This window comes from Pithys albifrons, chromosome 6 (assembly GCF_047495875.1).
Source record: "Pithys albifrons albifrons isolate INPA30051 chromosome 6, PitAlb_v1, whole genome shotgun sequence".
NCBI lineage: Eukaryota > Metazoa > Chordata > Aves > Passeriformes > Thamnophilidae > Pithys > Pithys albifrons.
The window spans coordinates 22,243,835-22,266,667 of NC_092463.1; the positions used below are offsets into that span (position 1 = coordinate 22,243,835).

Genomic DNA, 22,833 nt, shown 5'->3' on the forward strand with positions numbered 1-22,833 from the left:
AAGATGGTGATGAAAGCTGCAGTTAGCAGCTTTCATGTAAAAATGAAAAAATATGTTGGCATTGTGTAATTGTCCCCAAACTCTGTTCTCCTTACAATTGTGTGTAGCACACTAGAACACAGCAGGCAGCAAGGCTGTTTATGGCTTTGCCACATACCTTCCAGGGAAACACATTCTGCCAACTACAGATCTGAACAGACCTTCAAGATCAGTAAAGAGCTGCCTGTTGTTCCTGAAAAATCAGAAATGTAGCAATTGCAAAAGAGCAATGAAATAAACCATGATACAAAAGGAAGCTGGTACATTACCTAACAAAGAGGATGAAGAGGTTACTTAGTTGTGCTAGCCTAAACAAATCCCAGCATAGATAATTGAAAGAAACTATGGGAATAGAACCAATAGGCCATCAGAGATAAAGTAATTTCTCCCTTAGGTCTTGAACTGCTCTTTTTTTAACAGAACTATACACCATTAAATGCCAGCCAATTTCAGTCTCAGGAACATCTGCACTTCAAGAATGGCTCATATATATATGACTGAGAATGTTGTGGGATTCTTCAATTCCCCAAGAAGATCTCCTATAAATATCATTTACTGAGAGTGCTTCCTGCTCAAGAAGAAGCACTGCCTTACCTATCACTGGAACATAGATATTGTATAACCTGGTAGATTTGTGCTTTAGTGCCCAGCAAGGCTGAATTATGCCTAAGCACATGAGACGAACAACATGGCCACAGAAATTCAATGGCTTGTTCAAACTGAATAAAGTGAGGTAGTAGTAGAACAAAGACCATAAGGAATATAATTTTCCTAAAAAACTTGTGAATTTAGTGGTATGGAGTATGTACCTGAACAGATAACAAATATGAATAGGATACAGGTGCATCTTCGGCAGTGCAGTGCTGTCCCCTGACCTACATCTCACATTTCACTATTCTCAAGGCTTCATTCCTCTACACATTCTTTGATTCTGTCCTGAGATCAAACTGACAGATTCTGAGAAAACAGCAGCCACCTTGTAATCTCCTCTACCTCTGAAAGCAAAGCCGTAACAAGAGACAGCCATTAGCAGAAATCTCTCTTACACCACAGTTGAAAGGCAAGATTCCTATGTGGGGATGGAATGACATTTCTTTAAGCATGCATGTTCTCATCACAGATGTGGTCTCACTGCCCTTTATGATGAAATAAGGGCATGTCTGGCATATCAACACACAGCACAACTGTTCACATAAAAAGTCTGCAATTGATTATTAAAAACGTATTTAACCATCATGAGGCAGGAAGGACTGCTTGGGACTTCAGCCCTTGAAAACATTTTAAAGATTGCACCCAAAAGCACTTTGGAAGGAAGGAACTAGGGACACAAAAATTAGGAATGAAGATTCTTGGTGTTTTTCTTTCCTTAGAGAAATGGGAGATAGGTGTGACTTTCACTGGCAACTGTAAGAATAGACACCAGGAGGCAGCAGCCAAGATCTGAGATGAAGCCTTGGGGACTGTTATGATTAAAAAAGAAAAACCAACAAAAAATTGAAAAAACCCCAACAAATTAAACAGCTTTCTGGTAACCAGATTCTCAGCTTTTTTATTAATTCTAAACATGTTGGCAAAATGAACATGTTCCTCTTCAGCAGTTCCTTTGGTACTGAGCAGGGACCATTGGAGAAGACAGCACAGGCACTGCTTTGCAAGATAAAGTTCTTCCAAAGGCAGAACAAGGAAAATCACTGACCCTACCGCTCATTCTTTTAGGTCTCCTTTCAATTTTGAATGCTGTTTGAAGGACTTTAGAAGAGGATAATTCACATTCCAGACATTTCTAAAAGTGAACCAATCTCCACATTGAGGCAGCAGCTGTACTGGTACCATATTGGCACAAAGTGACACATTGTGCATTTTGAGAGTGGCACTGACATTGTGCAACCTCAGTAACAGGACATTGAATCACAGAACTATACTGGGTACAGGAGAATGAAACACCATAGCTCTAGTGATGGTTGTGTGGCACCTAACAATGCTGTGAAATGGGAGTTGACATTGAGTAAGCTCCTGTGACAGGACACAAATTTCTCACAAACCAGAGTATTATTGTGGGAGTGTGGAAGGAGGGCTGGGGCACAGGAGGTCCCAGACAAGCAGCTTAGACACAAGCACAGGATCAGATCTAACTGGACTGCCAATCTGGTGTTTCATGAATACTCAAAGATATCATTAAGACAATACTTTCTATCATAAGAAGGGACACTCTTGACAAGGGGCAAGGCTTCATCATAACGTAACCTGTAATCTTGACACAGTAGGGAAAGACAATCATGGAGTAATTTAACTTTATGAAATTTTTGAAGGATCAGTTCCGGACATACATACATTTTTTTCTTAGCAAACATGCATACCAATGTTACAGAAAAAATTATCTTCCTCTAGTGCCTGGTAGCCAACACAGCAGACTGGCAGTGAGTGGAACTAGACATAACGGTGATTGTCATTTAACTCAGACAGCAAAACCTTCGGCTTTTTGATGCTAAGTACCCCAAGTGGTTTGGGAATTGAAGCCATATGCATTTTACTGAGTCAATGCTGCCAATGTCAATATTCTTTTCACTAATGGGAGCTTAGCAGGAACAGTAAAGTCTCTGAAAAGGCTTCAAGAAATCGCTACTATTTACGTGCTACAAAAAGTAACTCACCACATATACTTCTAAACCAGCTAGAAAAGAGAAACTACAGAAGAGAAATGTTTTCCAGACAGAAGAGGCAATAGTTTCAGTGCTTCACTGGAGGTTCACTTCCTCAAAAATGAGCTCCTCTTTTGATCCAATCTTCACCCTTCATCTCCTTCTACCTTTCATTTCCCCTGTCTCCTCTAGTTCTTCAAAATTCTTATTTCAGTGGATCCCCAAAAAGGGTGTTCTCAAGCACAAATTAATTGATTGCTCAGAATATCTTCCAAAGTATTTTAAGAGTACTGTAAGGTTAATAAGCCACTCTGAGAAAACTACTAGTAAATAGCAGTGCATTCCAGCACCATCCTTCTCCACTACTGAAGGTACAAACTCATAGGGGATGGAGCACACAAGAACAGAGCTACTAAGCCACTCACAGAAACTAACAATCCTTAAACTGCATTTGAAAGACATAAGTGTAAGGAAGGATATCTCAATGAAAGCAACCTAATGAAATGGATAAGAAGGTGGAAAAGATGCAAAGGGCAGCAATGAAATAAGCATTGAGTGCTTGAGAATGGAACTTCAATGGAAATCAATTATACCTTCGCATCCACGCTCAATCTGCCCACTGCGGTGCAGAGCATCATTGATAAGATCAGGCAGACGCCCATTCAAATCCACAGATGCCAGACAGCCCTGAAATCCATCACGTGAGGCCACAAGCTTTGGAAGGTTGCTATACATGCCTTGAGCTAGGCCAGCAATGTAGAGATCACCTAGACAAAAGAGAGGTACACATACAAGAAGGAGAAAGTTACACACCTTCTAGAGCGACTTTCCTTGCTGCCAAACACGAATATTGCACAGTGAACAGATGTTCAGAAAAAGTTAAAAAAAGAGCAACAAATGTAAGAAGTCATTTTTGACTTCTTTACTACAAAAAACCCACAAAGAAAATGCCAAAACAGAACAACCAAACATCAAAAAAAAACCACAAACCCCTCCAAAAACAAAAAACCAAATACGAAAAAAAACCCACAACAAAGCAACCAAAGAAAACCAAAACAAACAAACAAAGAAAAAACCAAAAACAAACCAAAGCACCACCAATAATCCCAGTTGTAATTGCTACCTGGCTAGGAAAACTGTAAGATGACAATTAATTTCTGAAAAAGCAAAATATGACAAACTACTCTGGTACAGGAAGGTGCCAAGTCAGAAAAATTAATTTGAAAGCCAAAATGAGCAAAGTCCAGTTTTCCTGTTCTGTAATGCATTGTTATTGTAAGTTTTCTCTTGTTTACTAGTGGAACCCTGCAAGAATAAAGGGGAGAACTGTCAGTCTTGCAGAGTTTACCTTTAAGATCGAGATTTTTGGCACCGTTGATAACCTGAGTGACCACCTTAGTGTCCACCTTTAGGCTGTGTGTGTTACTGTTATCTCTGGTAATGACGACATTGTGCCATTGGTTGTCGTTAAGAGGACGATCACTGTTGCCTTTGATAACATTAGGTCCATTTCCAAGGTCAAACACGTAGTGTATATACCTGTAAACACAACAGGAACTAGTTAAAATTGTGTAAGAACTCCAGCGCTACTGACCCTTATTCCAGTCAGAGCTGATACTTAGAAAAATCACAAATGGTGGCATCTCTGGGTTAGAAAGTTCTAGTAACCCAAAATATTAGCCAATACTTTGAAAAGATATAGTTGTTTCCTTTCCACCAAAGTGTAAGGATTAGTATTTTGAGATTACAATATTTGAAGTCATCAGATCCTAACCATAAAGCATTCCTCTTCTTCCACAAAGTTCTGCTGTCTGTGCATGTAATTATTTTTTAAAATCAGTAATATCAATAAATGTACAGGGGGAGCAACTCTAGATATGCTTATCTTCCTCATATATTCCTCAGGTTCATTCTGAGTTTTTAATAACTCCCTTGAGAAGTTAATAAGGAAACTCACTTGAAATATTTTACTACAATTTACATTAGTCTTATTCAAACACCTGGAAAACAATTAGCAAAGTTTTCAGCAAAAAAAAAAGACCCTAATGAAGACTGAAGTCATGGGAGTGTTACCCTGGATTACTGATATAGTTCAAACACAGAAATCCACTTGAGGATATAAGAGAAGCATTCTCCTTGGAAAGAAAAAAAAAAAAAGACAACAAAACTCAACTCTCAACAGAGCACCAGGAGATTGAGACTGCTGTTTTTGATATTACTCAATGTCCCACTTACAGAAGTATAAGCAAAGTTAAAAATTAAACATATTGAACTGAAATAAACAGGACTAGTAAACTGTATTTGTCGAAAACATGCCTACTGTGACTAAATCATAAGAGATCAAAATGTGTTCAGCTAACAAAGGATTATTTTTTAATACGCTATTGGCCTTTTGAAAAGAGTATAGCAGCTCAAAAGCAAGCTGAGTTTGCTTTTTCCTCAAGTATCACCAGCAGAAATATAGATTCAGCAGCCCATATGCTTTTTATTTTCCTTCAGTGGAGGTGGCAGAAAAATGAGTATTACGGGGGGAAAAAGGGAGGTGGGCAGATAAGAGAGGCATACAGCCCTCAGCACATTTCTTCCTCCTCTGTGCTAAGCTGTGAGGTTAACAGGACAAAACATTAGTCTAACTACATCCAAATGACTTAAAATATTAATGTTGCACGCTATAAAAGTGTTTTTGCCTCAGCCACAGAGGGAAGTCAGTGATAAAATCTGGAGTCTTAAGCTTCAGTGTTTATCTTTAAGTGCTTTGTCTTACACCTCACCAAACAGAGCAAACTTCAGTATGAGCTGAATTTCTCTATACAAGCAATTTAAACTTATCTATAAATAAGACGTTAGAATATAACAGTCACTTACCCCTTAACTAGTTCAACTGCGATAAAATCATTGCCATCACCACTGTTAAAGAGGATGAAGCCATCAGCTGAAGTGGTCTTGAATTGAAAAAAGAGGTGCATGGATGTATAAGCCTGCAAGGTGGCCAAGCTCAGGTAGCTGCTCTTAGTCTTGAATGTCACAGGGTCAGCTATAATGTTCCGGAGACCAAAGCGTGCCTTCAGCTCACAATAGTCAATGTCACCATTCTTGCACAGGTCAATGTAGAGCATCCCATTGAACATGAGGCTCTGGAGATGCCCGATGAAACTCGAGGGGATAACAGAGATGTATCGTTTCTCTGTCATGATCCCTGTCTCGATGTTGTGGAACTCCAAGCGGGTATGATCACCAATCATGGTGCCTGAAGGACAGAAACAAGGAGGATAAAGAAGCAGTTATAGGAAGCCCTTCACACTCCAGTCTCCTGACTAATAGTAGTACTAACAATCCTATCTGATCACTATTCAATAGCTTGCATAAGTAAGAATGTACAGAATCTTGGTGGAGACACTTGAGTCAAGCAGTTAACAAAACCTGGCCAAAAAGACAGGCCTAAAGGTCCACAAGCAACAAGCGTTCTATTTTCTCCTGTGCTTCACAGACTTTCTTGTTTGTGAAGAAGACCAGGTCTCTGTTAAAGCCCACGGTGATCTATTTGATCCAACAGTACATCTGCCAAGCAACTCAGACACTTCTGAAACAACTTTTACAGGTATGCTTCCTGAAAACATTTGATAAACATAGATTAATACAAATAGAGCAGTGAGAGAACTGAGAACAATCACAAAATAGCCAATATTTATTCCCTTGTTCTCTCCAAGTGCTTGATGTTATTTCTCTTGTTTTAAGAGCACAACAGGAGGGAAACATACAAGAACGCAACAGGCAAAAAGCCCTTTCTACATTTAAATCATGAAGCTACCACTTGGGCTACTTGCCACAGCATGACAGATTTTAACCTCTCAGTTAAAACATCCAAGCTATTCAGTATACCAAATATGTCAGACTACTCTTACAGGGTATTTAAATATTTCAATGTCTATGCGACAGGGTGGACACAGGAACCACACAGACAGATGGAACACAACATTAAGCCATAAAGACAATTTGGGCTACATCAGAATGAAAACCCTTTCAGCCAACCTTATTTTAGTCCTCCATAGTTCTTCATTATGGTAGTTTTAACTACTCAGTCACACATGCAAGTATGAGGAGGAAGAAGCATCGGAGAGGAGCTGTTACAGACTGACCACAGCCACCACTTCCCAATCCTGCACTCCGCTGGGTGGGGACAGGTAGGAGAGTCAAGAATGAAGGAGCCAACTCAATAAAAGTGAGGGTGGGAGATGGTATTTTGTCTTTGTTTCTTACCATCCAACTCTATTTTTAATTGGCAGTAAATTAAATTACTTTTTCCCAAGTCAAGTCTGTTTTGTCCATCATCATAATCACTGCACAGGTAAAGTCCTCCACTTTAGAAGGTTTTCCAAAGCAAATAGCCACAGTACCTGTTGGTCCCTCTGCCTCTAGTAACATTTTAACATGCTGGACAAATTCTCAAAGTTCAAAAAAGAGAAGGGACAAAAGTATTTAAACTCACATTCATTTTGTGAAATTTGACAACTGGATAAAGACCTAAATACATGTTTCTAGTACACTATAGACAGACAAAATTTAGCAACAGTATCCTACTTGATTGCATCTTCTGGTCAGTAAACATACATACACAACTACTACACTACTACAAAGTCTTGACTACTGCAAGAGATATTTCTGAGTCATTGGAACTATACCTGGGAATCACACCATTCACCACAGCTGAATCCAGGACAAATTCCTCTTAATTTCCCTAGGTTGTATCAACTGGGACTTAAAAGCTTTCTCGTATTCTGTGCAATCTCCTGAAATCTCACAGCATTTCTCACCTAAAGGGTTCTCGGGCATTAGAATTAAAAACAATCCAAGCAAACAAAAAACCACCCAACCAACACCAACAAAACAACCAATGAACTAACCAAACAAAGAAAGATCAGTCTTTCAAACTTTTCCTAGTAATTGCAACATATTCCTTTTTTTTTTCTCTTGGAGATAAAATGAAAGCTGGACACATTTAAAAAGACACTTGCATGATACATTCTAGCTTGTCATGTATAAATAGATTAAATGAACTGATGCTCATTTTCTTGCTTAGAACCTCTGGAAACACTGAAATATTTCTAACTCACCCCTCAAGATCATGAAATTTTTCAGTTTATACTTTTCTCCAAATGTGATCATGTTTTATGCAAAAACAGCAAAGAAGCAGAGTTATTGGAAAAAATGTTTTCAAGTATCTACTTCAAATATCAAGCAAAAATATTATACAAACCAATTTAGGTTTTCACTTATTCCCCATTTCAGCAGTGGATCTAAATTTAAAGGCCATTATACAAAGATTGTGGAAAGCTTCAATCCAGGCAGATACAGCTGATCAAACTCAGAAGCAGCTGAAGACAGTCATATATTTCTGACTATTCAGAAATTCAAGTGTGAGGACAAAAGCAAATGTTTTTAAATCCTGAAACAGTTCTTTATCAGAAATAATACTATTTTAGTTTGAAAAAGGCCAATTCCCAGAAACTGAAACAGTATGTGGAGAGATTTGTTTAGACAAACATTCTCACTTTCACTACTGTGATTTTTAGAGGCTGTTTCAGCTTCAGTGTTATCAGACGAAAATTTATGATTTTTCCAAACCAGAAGTGTACTTTTTTTAAAATAAAACTAGGAAAGTCTCTTAGAAAAAAATCCTGCTTCTTTACTTCAAAAAAATTAGAAAAATAAAATTAAGAGATCTCAAGGACCAAAAGCAAGAAAATTCTTCTTTGTTCTTCCATATTTAGATAAATGCAAAGGAGTGGTGGCCTCAGTCAGATAGAAAAGCCAGGACTGGAGTACACCAGGACAGGGAACTCAAACATAGAGGACATCAAAAATGGAGTGACCGAGGTTGGAAGAGATGAGATCAGAATCTTAGAAAAGGTGAAAAATGAGACAGTGTTAGAAACAGTAGTATGGCAAATTATGAGTATTTCAGTGGAGAGCTGTAAAGGACATAGCAATACAGAAGCAGAATCCAGACAGAGAAGTAATTTCCTAGGAAATAATGAAGTGAAATCCAGTATTTTTTTATCTCATTAGCTGTCAGCCCCACCTGCAGAGTTCACCTGTAATACCTCCACTGTGCTCTCAAGTGAGTAATGTAACTACTACAGCAACCAGAAGCTCTTTAGTTCAAGTGGCAGCAGACAGAAAAAATTCCAGCCTTCACTGTGGTATTTGGGTGCTAGCAGGACGTTATAGGGTGGAATATACCTTCTATATTTGCATCTCATTAATCACCAATGTTCTGAGCTGGAGTGGAATGTGGGGCGAAGGTTTCATGATTCAACAGCAAAATGCTGTTCAGAAGAATTGGATTCTGTTTCTGCCTTAGATATCCCACGGAAACCAAGTTAGACACTTCAATACAAGTTTTTCATTGGTGATCATTATTTGTCTAGACGTAATTCTCCAAGTAGCAGGACTGAACTAATTTACAGGATCTAATTCAGACACGTTGAACCTTTCTGATGAAAATGACTGAAAAATCATGTCAAATTGGTACCAAATGCATCCAACTTTAATCTGGTGCCTTGTTTCCAAACCTGTAAAATGGGAAAATGAACCCCACAGCCTTCACATAACAGACAGGGGAATAAATCCAGTTAGAGCTTCTTAGTTCTGTATAAATATATTGATAAGTAGCACGAAACACAAACATACAAAATAATATTTAAAAAAAAAACAGCTCTATATTTAGAGCAAAACTTAGCTGGCTTGCATTGTTCCAAACAAGCAGTAAGAAGATGGAAATCAAACAGGGTGTTTATTTTTACTGGGGGCCCAATTTAGACTCCTGATCTATGCTGAAGACAAAAAGAATCCTGTGGAAAAATCTATGTGACCACATCACTCAAGACTGTTATCATCTGCCCAAGGAAGTGGGATGCAGATTGCACTGAAAATCTTATCTCTCACTGGTCTGACTTTTGACTTTGATATGATGGCATTCTTTTAACAGATATTTTTAGCTGTAATGCATCTTTAATTATGTAACTCATATACATGTACATATGCATATCCTATTTTGGTATAGGATTGTATCATTATTATTTATAAACTCAGTTCCATGAAAAAGACTTCAAAAACAGATGGCTTTTGGGCATCGATTCGGTAATGCAAAGAGTGCCACCTCGTGGGGTTTCCTAAAATAGCATATCCAGAAGAATTCTCAAATGCAGAAGTAATTGGTATGAAATGTTTGCCAGTACGTGTCACTAACTCAAAAAGTTCCCTCTTAAATAAAATTTATTTTTCGTATAAGCTAATTTTGACCAAGCTACCTTCAAAGTGGTCTTCAAACAACAAGAGGGCAAGATTTTTCTTGCATATATTTCCTGTTCTCTCCTGCAAATTGATAGCCCTTATAGCAGAGCATATATTTCCTTCAGAGGGAAAACGTACCTCAAATCATTTTACTGCCAACTCACTTCTTTGGGCTTATTTCAACTTTCTGACTCATGGCTTTTCAAATAATCTAAATTGCCACTATACTTAAACTTCATCACATTCATATAGAGTACAAAACTTTTTGCAGAAATAGGATACAGTATCCTGACACTGCATACAACTGCCATTACTTTAAGTTGCCTTCAAAGTAGAAGCTACTTAGAAGAGAGTAGAAGCTTCAGCTTTTGGAAAAACATCGTGGGTCACAACTAATACCCACATCAGTGTTGAATTCAGAGTTCCTGCTCTTTCTGATTCTATTATCAGCCTTCGGGCTGCTGCTGTTTTCCTCAGAAACTCAGTTCATACAGTTATTTACAACTATGACAATTTTAGACCTTTAAAAAAATAAGTTTATGGCTCTTGCAGTTATGGAGAAATGAACCAGGAAAATATCATCTATAAAATTTTGTAATGAAAAAAAGATCAATCTAAAGTACCTTAATCATTTCAATGCAAATCTCAACCTGGGAGACACCAGCTTTCCTGAGTGACTGACCTTTTCCTTCCTCTCTTCAACTATGTTTCCCTGCAAAAACAAGCAGGAGCCCAAAGAAAGCTATCTGAAAAAAGGGCTGACATACTGAACATGATATATGTTCTGGTTAGGATCTTCCCTAACCTCTAAAACAAAGTTGAGAACAAACTACTTTGCTTTTCCTTCTGGATGGCTCTGAACCACGAGCACAAGAAGTTGGGGGGAGAAAAGAAAAACCAACAACCTCTCCCAGCTGCAAAAAAAAACCCTGAAGAACCACACCCACACAATGAAGAGTGCAGACATAAATCCATGCTCTCTAACACATGTACTGAATGTAGTTTTATCATCAAGGAAAATTTTGTGCAGAGGAAAGGTTAGAGAGCCTTGGCTTTGATTCCACAGCACTGGAAACCACATCTGCAGCTCAGGAATGGGGTACATTTACAGCCTACCCCAAAGAGAGCCTGAATCAAGAGAGTGGTGCCTAACACTTCTGCAGTCTCAGGTATGTGTAAGCTTATCTGATCCCTAAACTCATATTTCATAACGTTATAGTTGTTGCAGAAGTTTCTGGTGCTGGCTAAGAAGTTAGTCTCTCAGACCTGAGCTTTATTTTCAATACAGCAATACTAAATACACACAGTAGTACCAGAAAGGGGAGGCGGGGAAGATACACAAAAGAACAGGGAGAAGAGGCATAATGGCAGAGGAAAGACTGAGACTAGAGATACAAAGATAATGATCAAAAAGTACTTATACATCACACTTACCCTCAGCAACATCATCATCCACAATCAGCTTGAGGCTCTTTCCTCGCCGCACCACACGGACAGTGTGCCACTCGTTGTCATTGAGTTTCTGCCCAGCATAAAGTGTTTCAGGACCCTTGCCTGGGGGTGGTGATAGGTACAGCAGTTAAAGCCAGACCTCCAACAGCTTAGTACTTGCCCAATGGAAAACGTCACCAAAATCAACCTGGTGTGATACAGACCAGTAGATTGAACAGTTGTATTACAACCTGTAATCAACCTTCACACCTACACCTTCTCAGCTCAGAGAAGTCAGCCACAAACCCTTCCACTCTGTCAAGTACATTTCTCCACAGAGCCCAGAGGTCATATGCATTTAAAACAGGGGTAGAAATATTTCTTGTGCTGTGGCACTGATTTCCAAACATCACATTGTACAAGAAACTGCATTAATAGTGAATGAGTGAAATGTCTCTGGAGTGGACTCATTACAGAATTGTGCTCTCCTAAGAATCTGGATTTGCAACATCCCCAAGGTATTTGGGATTCTTTTCAAAGGTAATCACACTGGTCTCGAGATACTTCAGTATCAAACACCAGGTTGGTTTCAGTCTCAAAAAAAAACAAAAAACAAAAAACAAAAAAAGAGAAGAAGAAAAACCAGTCAAAAGAACCCCCCAACAAGAACAACAGAAACCCCCCCAAGTAACTCCAAACCCAACCCATCAAAGCCTAATAATTTTTTTAAAAATTAATCACAGAAAGAAAACCACTCACCAACCTGGCTGATTGCTTTAAGGTTCTTTGGCAAAGCAGCCTAGCTTTGAGGTGCTTACTTCACCCCTTGAATTACAGGTCAAAAGGAAAAGAGGAGCCACTTCTTCTCCAAAAGGTTATACCACAGTTGCCCTTGCAAACAATGCTCCTGGGAAAACAGCATTAGTCCTACCTATATTTGTTCAGTTTTGCTGCTCACCCATCACAGTTGACAGGCAAATACTTAAAAAATTAATTGTTCAGGTTACAGGACTGGAACACCTCACTCATGTCAAAAGCTAAGTGAAACTGAATAATGGTGTGTGCTAAATTAAAAGCATCTAGCCTCATTTCAGTACAGTATTAAAGTGGTGGGGTTTGATCCAGGTATGTAAGAGAAATGCAGAATGAGGACAGCAGAACTTGTTGCATACTGTGTCTGGACCCACTGCCCTAACTGGCGGAAGGGGAATCCAAGAAAGAAAAAACAAGACACATTGAACTTAATAAAAGAGACAGAACAGGGACAATGAGGCACTGCTGCAGCTCAACATACTGCACTGGTAAAACTAAGTCAGATAGTCCATAGTCCACAGTATGCACACTGCTTAATTAGCATCATTACTGTAACTGCTTCTCACCAAAGGAGGAACACAGGCAAAGGTGGTGGTGTCTCACTCATCTAGGATATAATGTGTACTAGAGCAATTCTACAGAAGGAGATAAAAGCAAAATAAATATTCTGTTATTCTCCTTAAAGTATCATGCAGTTCATGCTAATAGAAAAGGAGTTTCATACCTTTACAAATAAAGCCCATTGCTAGCCAATTTTACAATAAACTAAAAGGAAATGTTTTCTACGGACTGAAAAATAAGAATCATTCTCGGATTTAAAGGACAGGGTGTCATATACTGCAGTTACAGAGAGTATCTCTTTAACAGGAGAAACCCATAACCTCTGCAGTTCCTCATCCACATGCCAAAGTCACATTGTACCACACATGTAACTCCAGCTGTACAAGGCAGCCAGATCATGGCCAGAAAACTTAAGTTCTTTGGAACCAGACAAGCAAAACTATAACAGAGTTCAAGAAAGTTATGTTAGATTTACATGAGTGAGTACGTTTTATCCTAGAGCAAAACTCACAAAATGGTATCTCTGGATGGCCAGCAAAATTACTGTCTACATCAAAATATACTGCATCAGCTACTGTAGTTCCACACAGCCACTTCCCAGATAGGTAGATGAAGCAGTTCACCCATACCTGTGTGTTTTTCTAGTGCCAGCTGAAAGCAGGGGAAGGGTGGTGAGGGGGAGTAAATGCTTTATTTAAAAACAGTCTTTTCCACATATCTATTAGAACTCTGGACAGCTCAGCTAAGAGAAATAATCAGGCGTGCTGGAGACCACTCAGCTGACAACACAACATTTTCTACATAGCAGCTCTGTGTTCAGCATAGTTGACTATCTCAGTTGCTGACCTTCTAGCTCTTATTTTTCAACACTACCCTGACAAAACGGGGGTCAAGCAAAACAATCTGGTATGGCTTGTCTTGATGGCCACTGTAACATTTTCAAAATGAAATTGTGACAGCAACAGGAGTTATAGGACTGGATTCACACAAAATGTAGTTTAATCAATTCACAAATAAATGAGTAGAAAGTTTCGATATATACACTTCCTTTTTCAACTAAATAAGGTTGCTACAAATTAGATTGTTATTTAGAAGTAACTGGTTAATAACTTGTGCTAATAAATTTGAAAACAAAGCATTGCAGATGCAAATTATTTTATTTAAGTCCTTGTCTTGATCAGCCAATCTTATATTTGATCAGTAGAAACAAAAAAATGAGATTTTAATAGTTTTGTTAACTTACAACCCTTCATTTGCATGCAACAATGGGCATTGGCTTCTTTTAGCAGAGTTGCCAAATATCACTGCATACAAAAATTCAATACATGAGCATGCTTAAGAGCATTCAGGTAGTTTTTCAAACCAAACATATCTGAGCTTAAAAATCAGCATTAAACAAACAGTATTTTACTCTATTCAAACTGTTTTATTTTCAAATGTTCCCAAGACATTTACACAGCAGGTGTGTTGACCTGAAAAGCAGCAAAATTGTGACCCCATTTTTCAACTGAGAGTGGGCAAACAATTTGCTGCTCCCTTTGTAAGCTCCCATTGAATTCTGAATGGTTCCAAGAACTGTGTACAGAGGGACTCTCACATCAGGATGCCAAATTTCATTTCATTGACCATGATTACTACATGTGCTGTTACTATACAGAGACCTTTATCACAGAATCACAGAATCTTCTGAGTAGGAAGGGACCCACAAGGACCACGAAGTGTAGCTCTTAAGTGAGTGGCCTATACAGGCACCAAACCCATGACCTTGCTGTTGTTAGCACTGTGCTCTAACCAACTAAGCTAATCTCAGGGATATCAGTGATCAGTTTTTAAAAGATGACTTAAGATTCCTAATCCGACAGCTGGCAATGCAGGGGAAAACAGAAAGGAAATGGGCCATGTGTACCAGCACTTTTACACTCTGCCCAAGTATCACCTCCTGCTGGTAAGGCATTTCTGTGGTCTTACAGCTAAACACACAGATTTAAGTGTATAGAACAAGGTTTTTCCTCCTTTCAAGCTATCTACGTCTATATCACCCTTCAATAAGAATAAAACAGATGTAGAAGGAATCAAAGCAGAAGATTAAATGGACAGAGGAAAAATAAGTCAAGTATCTATAGCTTCCCTTTCTGCAACATTCTTTAGTGATAAAAGGAAAGACAAGGAACTCTTGTAGCAATGTTACAAATGGCACAGATGGAAACACTTTGGAATACTTTCGGCAGTTGGGCTTTCTGCAATTTCTGCAATTTATTTAATTTTTATGCATCAGAAGAGTAAAGGGAAGAAAAGAGTAAAAAAGAATAAGAAAGGTTTTACTGCAGCAATAACTTAATAGTTAAGCTGAGAGAGTATCACTCCTGTTGGTGTTTCTGGCCTTCTTGGTCATTCCATCCCCCTTCCTAATGGCCTCTGAGGAACTGTGTATCATACAGAATTGATCACTACCTTTCATTTCCCAACTCAAATGAGGCAGACTAGTGCTTATTCCTTTTATGCTTTGCAGTGGCAAACACCTCTTAATAAGAAGCAAAAATATCTGTCTCTTAGGCATCCCCTAATTCTGGACATTAGTTCAGCTGCAGGTCAGGCTTCTTGAGAAATATTACTTGATTCAGCCACAGAGACTCCTTCTCATGCTCCCATGAATCCTCTGACATCTACTCAAACTTGTGTACATATTGTTCATAAAAACCAATTAGTATACTCTTTCAAACATGGAAGAGCTTCATCCAATCTACCCAGGGTGTCCCAATCATTATATCAAAGCTGCACTGCTGCTAATTGATAGCTTGGCTCAAATAGATTATATAAAAGCACCATGAATAAACACGCCAAAGTATAAAGAATGAAAAAGCAGATCATGCCTTCTGAAAATGCCAAGTTGCTTTGCATGTGAACCCCAAGAACTCAATTGTTCAGAACAAACTGGTAAGAAGGATGAAGTTCTGACTATACCTCTGGAATCATCAGTTGTTTTTGCCCCTCAGTAGCTAACAGCACACACAATTTCCCTGCTATGAAAGGCAAAGGATAAGGAGGGTTAATCCCCTCGGCAGTTCCTCACAGCTGGATCAAAAGGCATTCTTTTACCCTTGGTGCAGGCTGTCATGAGCTCAGCCATTTATAAGATTAAAATTACCTGCATGAAACCAGGCTATCTTCATTACTGTTTATCTTATCCAACATTACAGAAGGGGTCAAACATTTAAGTTTCCAGAACACCAGAAGAGACAGCCAGAAAGTACATCACCATATTGATGGGAATGGAAAAGGTGCTTACTTCATTACAATTACAGTGACAATCCTATAGTGATACTAATAATTTCTAGGGAAGACCCTCAGTAATGATAAAAAGGCTTTATCTACTTTTTAATTAAAATGCTCAGCTATCATCTCAGCTTTTTTCAGTGGCAAGACACGTTTTTGTGTCTCTTTTATACAAGGCAACATCCCTCCAAAATACCATCAGTATCCTAAGACAGGGAGGGGCTGGGAAAGGGAAGGTTCTTTGGCCCCCATTTTTTTCTTTTTATTTTCCATTTGTGTTGGAGAAGGGCCACTGATTGTCTTTTACTTACACTTTTACATAATGAGCAGAGAAGTTGTGGTTTGCTGTGCACAATGTGTGCACACAGATTTGTGAAACACAAGAATGAATCATGAGACCCAGAAAAAGGAAGAAATGGATGTAAGGACAAAGATGCTGGCAATTTTTCACACACCTTTATAGCTTTCTGATGTATAGCAAGATCTTGAAAAGGACAGGACAAATATCAAAACACAAGAATGGCTCAAAAGCAGAGCTGGCAGCTGCTCTGAAAACCTCCAATAACTTTCAGTCTTGGTCAAATACAAGTCAGTAGCGGAAATTTGGTTGGTTATTTCAGGCAAAACTAATATGGACACAGTGTTTTACAAGGTCTTTTTCTTGGCCAATATCTGCTGTTTAACTCCAGGAGCATTGTTAATTGCTAGGACACAACTGGCAACCCCAGACTCTCCATATATTGCAGATATTTATGTAGATATCCCAGTCAAATTGACACATATGCTTATGCATACACACTTGTTTTGCTCATATACAGGCTTTAGAATACCTTTTTTCAAGGAAATGTTGGATGCCACCAGGAATAAGTAGTTGGACTTTCCCACAGATAGTCAACACCTTCACAGGATCTTACCTGCACCAGTCTTTCCATTTCCTCAAGGAACAGGCTCATCTCCATGTACTACCCCACACGTTAAACAAAACATAGCATGGACTTGAGAAACAACTTTTCTGTAAGCTGTGCTAAAAACTTTTATGTTTAGACCTTTACACAGTGGCTTTATAGTGAAAAAACAATAAAGTGGCAATGATTTACACCAGCCTACCCGGAAACAAATTTTAATTATTTACATTTGTACAGTCATAAAAAGTGCATACACAAAATCCTTTAAACACCCACAGAGCAAATTATCTTCACAAGTGCAAATAAGAATTCCCCCAACAGCCAGACAAACAAATTGCATGGAATTAGCTCAGCAAATAACTGAAAAGTAGCAGGAACCATCCTACTAGTTCTTTCAAACATTCCCCAGTCTCCAGATAAACTTGACAAAGAAGAAGTTATGCTGGGTTTAATTATTTTGGATACAATCTATTTCAAAATGCATTAAAAAAGGGCCCTTAAAAAAAAGAATACCTCCACCACAGCATTGTTCCTTGCTTTTGCTATAAATACATGTAGCACCATATTTGATGACTGTTACTTTCACTTGCAGACACCCTGGCCAAGAGCTGAAATAAGATTCAACATAGGTTCAGGCTGCATTCAACATGACTGCAGCTTTTTCGTATGGCTCTGAAACAAAACTTAATGTAGAGGTTAAGTTTTAAGTCATTCAGCTGACGTGAATATAACCTGTGATTAAGAACAAGTACAGAGATCATTTGATTGCATATATGGTATAGGTCACACACAGCACAAACTGTGCTTATATCAGGGTTTTTCCATCTTGAGCAGCAGGTTATGCCCCGTGTTTACCTCAACTTCACTACTGCTGAATTTTAACCCTTTTAGAGACTACATAACTAGTGTGTATCTAGAGCAGAATAATCTTTAACCAGAAAGCATTTCTGTTAATAGGAACTTGATCCCCCCAATAGAGTTTAAATAGAAAATTTCAATTTCAATGAAAGGATGTTTCAATTCTTCCAAAAATCAAAAATGTTCAAAATGTTTCAACTTCAAGATAAGTTTTCAGTGTTTAAAAATAAAATTAAGTGTTTCTTATTATGTATTCAAGATATGATTAATTTTTAATGGGAATAGATAGTCTCCTATTTTTATTGACTATCTACTTTTAAGGAAAGGGATTTTATTTTATATTCACAACTAGTAGGGAGGACAAAAAGGACATGGAAGTATGAAAAAAATTTCAAGTATTCATGTTTTTAAAATTAAGATTCAAAAGAGTTTAATTAAATTAACTTCAAAGTTATTTCAGTCCGACTGGCTCTGCCTTTGTTTTCAAATAAAGCTGTCATACCAACCACTTCACGTTTGCCAAACGCCTTATATTGCTGTTCCTAACAGATCAGAGTAACAAAAGCTTCCATGTAGGTATAAAGAATTCAGAAGTTGCTATGTTATCACTCAACTACAATTTGCCCAAGGAAATACTTGTTCTCACCAGATTTTCCGACAGCAAAGCTCAAGAGAGCACCTACCGCAATAAGCCAAGCAGCCAGTGACAGGAGCAGTGCCTACTGTAGGGAGCACCGCTAGAGGGACACCACAGTCACTGCAGCTGCTGCCGAGAGTCCTATGGGAGCTCAAGGAATTACAGTGCTCAGAGATACTTTCCAGAGTTTCACCTGCTATTTTGCTTTGAAGGTCACTACACCTCAGTAATTAACAAAATAACTCTAAAACTTCGACCCGGCTTTACCCCCATAATAGCAAATACCTGTTGATTTCAGGTACATTCATTTAATGGATGCAATTTACCATGCAAAAAAATGAGTCTATGGCTCAAGAAATATGCAGAACCACACAAGGTTTTACCACAGGACAGAATTTTAAAGCAAGTATTACAGGAACAATTATGCACACACTGTAGTACACCACAACAGTAATAAAGAGGAAAAGAGATTCTATTTTAAGAGAGCTTTATATTTTATTAGTTTTCCAGTAAATGCAGTGGCAATCAAAGCAAGATGAAGGGATGACAAAGCTAACAACTTAATTCTTCTGTTTATTCCTGTGTAGACAATAATACAGATTGCAAAACCAAACACCTTCTCCACAATGCCACTGATGTACCTTACTTGAAGCATAGGTAGACTGCTACCAGCAGTAAGACAACTGAAGTTTTTCTTCCTATTTAGTTTCAAATCTGCCCATAAATGCTATAAAACAAGTGAATTAATCATGATGATAGTGTGAAAAAGATGCTGGGGATGAGGCTGAGACAACTGGAGTGAGCCATACCATGTATCATGCAGACACACACATAACAGCAATGAAATAATTTGACTGCTATCAGCCTGGACGAGACTTAAACTACTTAGAGAAGAAAAAACATGAATCAAATGTATAAGTCTTCAAACCAAGAATATGCCCCCACACACACACCACTACCACCTCCACTGCCAAAAGCTCTTTGTTTTTGCTGTGTTGGTAAGGAACTACAATGCAGGAGACTGAAAAAGCTCATATCATCCATTTAGCAAGTGTTCTCATGCTCTAATTTTTTTCTTTTACTTCATTTGAAAGGATTATTTGAATTTTGCAATTATTTGTTTATTGTTTTAGAAGGATGGGGTTTTTTTCAGGGGGTTTGGAGGGCAGTTTTGTTGTTGGTTGTTTTTTTAAAGTATTATAGTAACAGCTTCTCATCTAATTTTTAAAAGCAAGGAGATAAGAAGACAGGATAAATCAGCTGGTATGTGGCAACACAGTGCCTTACAGTAATTGCACATATGTGCCTTTCAGGAAAGGATCAGAGACCACTTTCTAACAATAGCATAGCCTCCTTGTCCCCCTCTTTCAGAACACAGAAAATTATGCCAAATAAAGGAACTGCTCTCCCCAACTTCAATTTGGCAGTTGAACAGACGAGTTAAAAAAACCAAATCCTTAAAGCTTCATTCCCAAGCATTGCCTTAAAGGGTGGTTTTTTAGATAAATGCTGTTTAGGACACACTGCACAGTCCTCACTAACAACACAGTACAAAACAGAAGACAGTCCTGTTACCAAGACTTCTTTATTCAGATATCAAGGGCAAAGAACAGCAGCATCACATGGTTGGAGGACCTAAATTTCTCTGCCAGTTAAGGTACCTCCCTGTGGCACCTGAGTGCTTGACATGTTACAAACGCACAGAGTTATCTCCATGGTTGCAAGGACTATGATATGAACTAACTTCAACCTGCCTCTAAAAGCACAATAGTCTGTATCACAGAAACTACATCTACCAGTTTACAAAGCCAGCAGGATTCCAGTCTTCTGCAGGGAGGGCAAAACACCGCTTACTCTCTTGAGGTTTAGCTCTCTTTTTGCAGTGCTCCATCCATTCTGAAGGTGGCCACCCTTTTTTATGATCTATGGAGTTTTTAAATTCTCCATTACATATTAGCCAGTGTTTATAAGTCTACTGAGAACCCTGGGTATACTGGGAGAACATCATAATGCTTATAAATCATACTATTAACAAGTACAAGCAGCAACTGAAATTCACAAGTGGCAATCTTGTGTTTTCAGAGGTTACTACTGAACTGTGTGTGCATAACTGGAAAGGCACAATGGTCCTCTCTGCCTGAAGGGAGAAACTATAGAGAGAAGGATGGTAAGTGGTACTTGGACCTAACACAGAAGAGTCTTTTTTTTTCCACTTAAGGAGCTATTGAGGAAGGATCAAAAGCCTTCTGGAAGGCTGAGGGATCAGTAGTGCAGTCTGGAGTGTTTAATGTTAAAGGTGTTTAAAAGCTTACCCACTTCAATGAGGTGTCTTTCACAGGGAACGGAGTACAGACCTCAGCTGCTCTTACATTTTTAAGAGTCATTGACTATTCCCCCATAAATAGGAATGGTTAGCATGAGATAGTGACCACACAGCAACACAGATGATACTATTGTGACAGAAATTCTTCCTGATATTTGACAGATAGAGCACTGATACGTATTTTACCTATTGAAGCTAAGCCACATTTCAGTAAAGACTACACATTTCCAGGTTACATACCAGAAAACAAGAATGCCCCAGTAAAAACACTTCATGGGCAAGTTCTACTGAATTAACCTATATGAGTAGAGACATAGAAGAGTCTCTCCAAACGTCCCCTTGTCCTTTTTCTTCTTGAGCTACAAATTAAATATTTATTTTTAGTTGCCATCCTCTAAGCCTTTCATTTTCATCTTAGTATTTGCAGAATTCCTCATTTTTCCAGGACACGACAATGCTAATGCAACCTTAAAATAAAACTGAGGGATACTGCTGACCATATTTTATGAGGCAGATAGAAAGACAAAACTGTGTTACCCAAAGCATCATAGCAAAAGCTTAGACTCTCTTGAAAAAACGTTTTCTTTTTCCTTTAGCAAGTGTTGCAAAAACAGATAAAACCTTACTGGAATTCGGAAGCCAGACCTCCAATGATGACTGACTTTAAGATACATCTAGCAGTCAAGAGTCTGGTTAAAAGTCTAGATGCAAATAGTTTATTTAATGACACTTTAACCCTTCTATCTCCAAAAACCTCTCAGCAGTAGTCACAACGCATAGCTCCAAAAGACCTTGGACTCTGCTAGGAGAAACCCACCTAAGTCATACATCTGTACCACTGATGAAAATCCTCCTCAGGTGGTTTTCAGACACCACCAATTTCCAGTCTACTGGTAGCACATACTGGTTCCTTTCTAACTGAACTGAAAAACCCAGATGAGAAAGACAAGTGGTATGTAGGTCTACCAGCAAGAGACTCCCTATTTAGCTTAAGGAGCTATCAAGGAAGGATCACAGGCTTCTGGAAAGCTGAGAGATCAAAAGTGCAGACTGAAGGATAGTTGAGGATTTAGAGATAAGGAGGACATCTGAGGCAAATATTGAGAACTCCTTTGAAATTCGGATCTTAAAAAAGTCACAGCTTTCAAGTCAGCTAAGGAGCATGTAAAGGAAAAAATGCCCTGGAGAAGAGAGAATGATGAAGTTAAGCACATAGATTTAAACATACTTATATTTCTTTGTCCTTAGAACTCACAATAGCAAACAGTGTTTAAGATCCAAAATTATGCCATCCCTCTTCTCAAATATAACTCTCTAGTCACTCAATTTCATATGTATATGTTTGTACAAACCCTCTATGTTGCTATCCATGTGTAATTCTAATACTGCTAAAATTAGATAGTAATACACCAGACAATGAACTGGAAGGAGTCATCCTAAAACTGCAACATACCAGGAAAAAGAGAAAAGAGTAAGCAAGCAGATCTCTTCCCAGAGGAAGCAGACTTACTCCTAGAAAGGTACTATCAGCATTTGAGGGTCTCCTTGTCTTGCCCAATACACAGAAAAGTTAATGCTCACTTTCAGAAAAGCAGAGCTCTGACAGCAGCACCAGCATACAAATCATGAACACAAAGAAGGAAAGTAGTGACTTTGTAACTCTTGAGACCAATTGATGCCTGTGCATGCTAATCTTGGTTACAAGGGTTATCAATCCTTGTGCACCACAGTTAAATTAGTAGTAAGCAGCCAGCATTGTAAAGTTTCAAAAGATATAATAAAATCTAGTGGCATTGGGATTACATATCAGGTCAAGCTGTTTCAAAGACATTTAAGCAGTAAGCTTGTTTGGCTCTCAAAAACTAGTATACATGTTGGCCTTTGAGTAAGCTGTGAAAACAGTAGAATTTGATTAATGACATAAGCTGGTCACAAACACCTCTCAATAATATGTTTCTTTCCCCTTCCCATGGAAAATTTACTGAAAAGTATCCTTTGTTTTCCATTGCAAGTTTGGAAATATGTCCTCTCTCTCTGAAGAGTATTTCTGTGCTGCCTTTT

At 38.4% G+C, this 22,833-nt stretch overlaps 1 protein-coding gene across 1 annotated transcript in view; it reads right to left on the minus strand.

Annotated features, from left to right (window-relative positions):
- Nucleotides 1–22,833, minus strand: part of NRXN3 (neurexin 3) — a 1,004,771-nt gene that overhangs the window by 563,257 nt on the left and 418,681 nt on the right. Inside the window, exons 12-15 of the mRNA XM_071557744.1 lie at nt 11,406–11,525; nt 5,544–5,925; nt 4,027–4,217; nt 3,272–3,445 (exon numbers count right to left, since the gene is read on the minus strand). Of these exons, the coding sequence (XP_071413845.1) occupies nt 3,272–3,445; nt 4,027–4,217; nt 5,544–5,925; nt 11,406–11,525 (867 nt within the window). The remainder of the gene's footprint in view (nt 1–3,271; nt 3,446–4,026; nt 4,218–5,543; nt 5,926–11,405; nt 11,526–22,833) is intronic.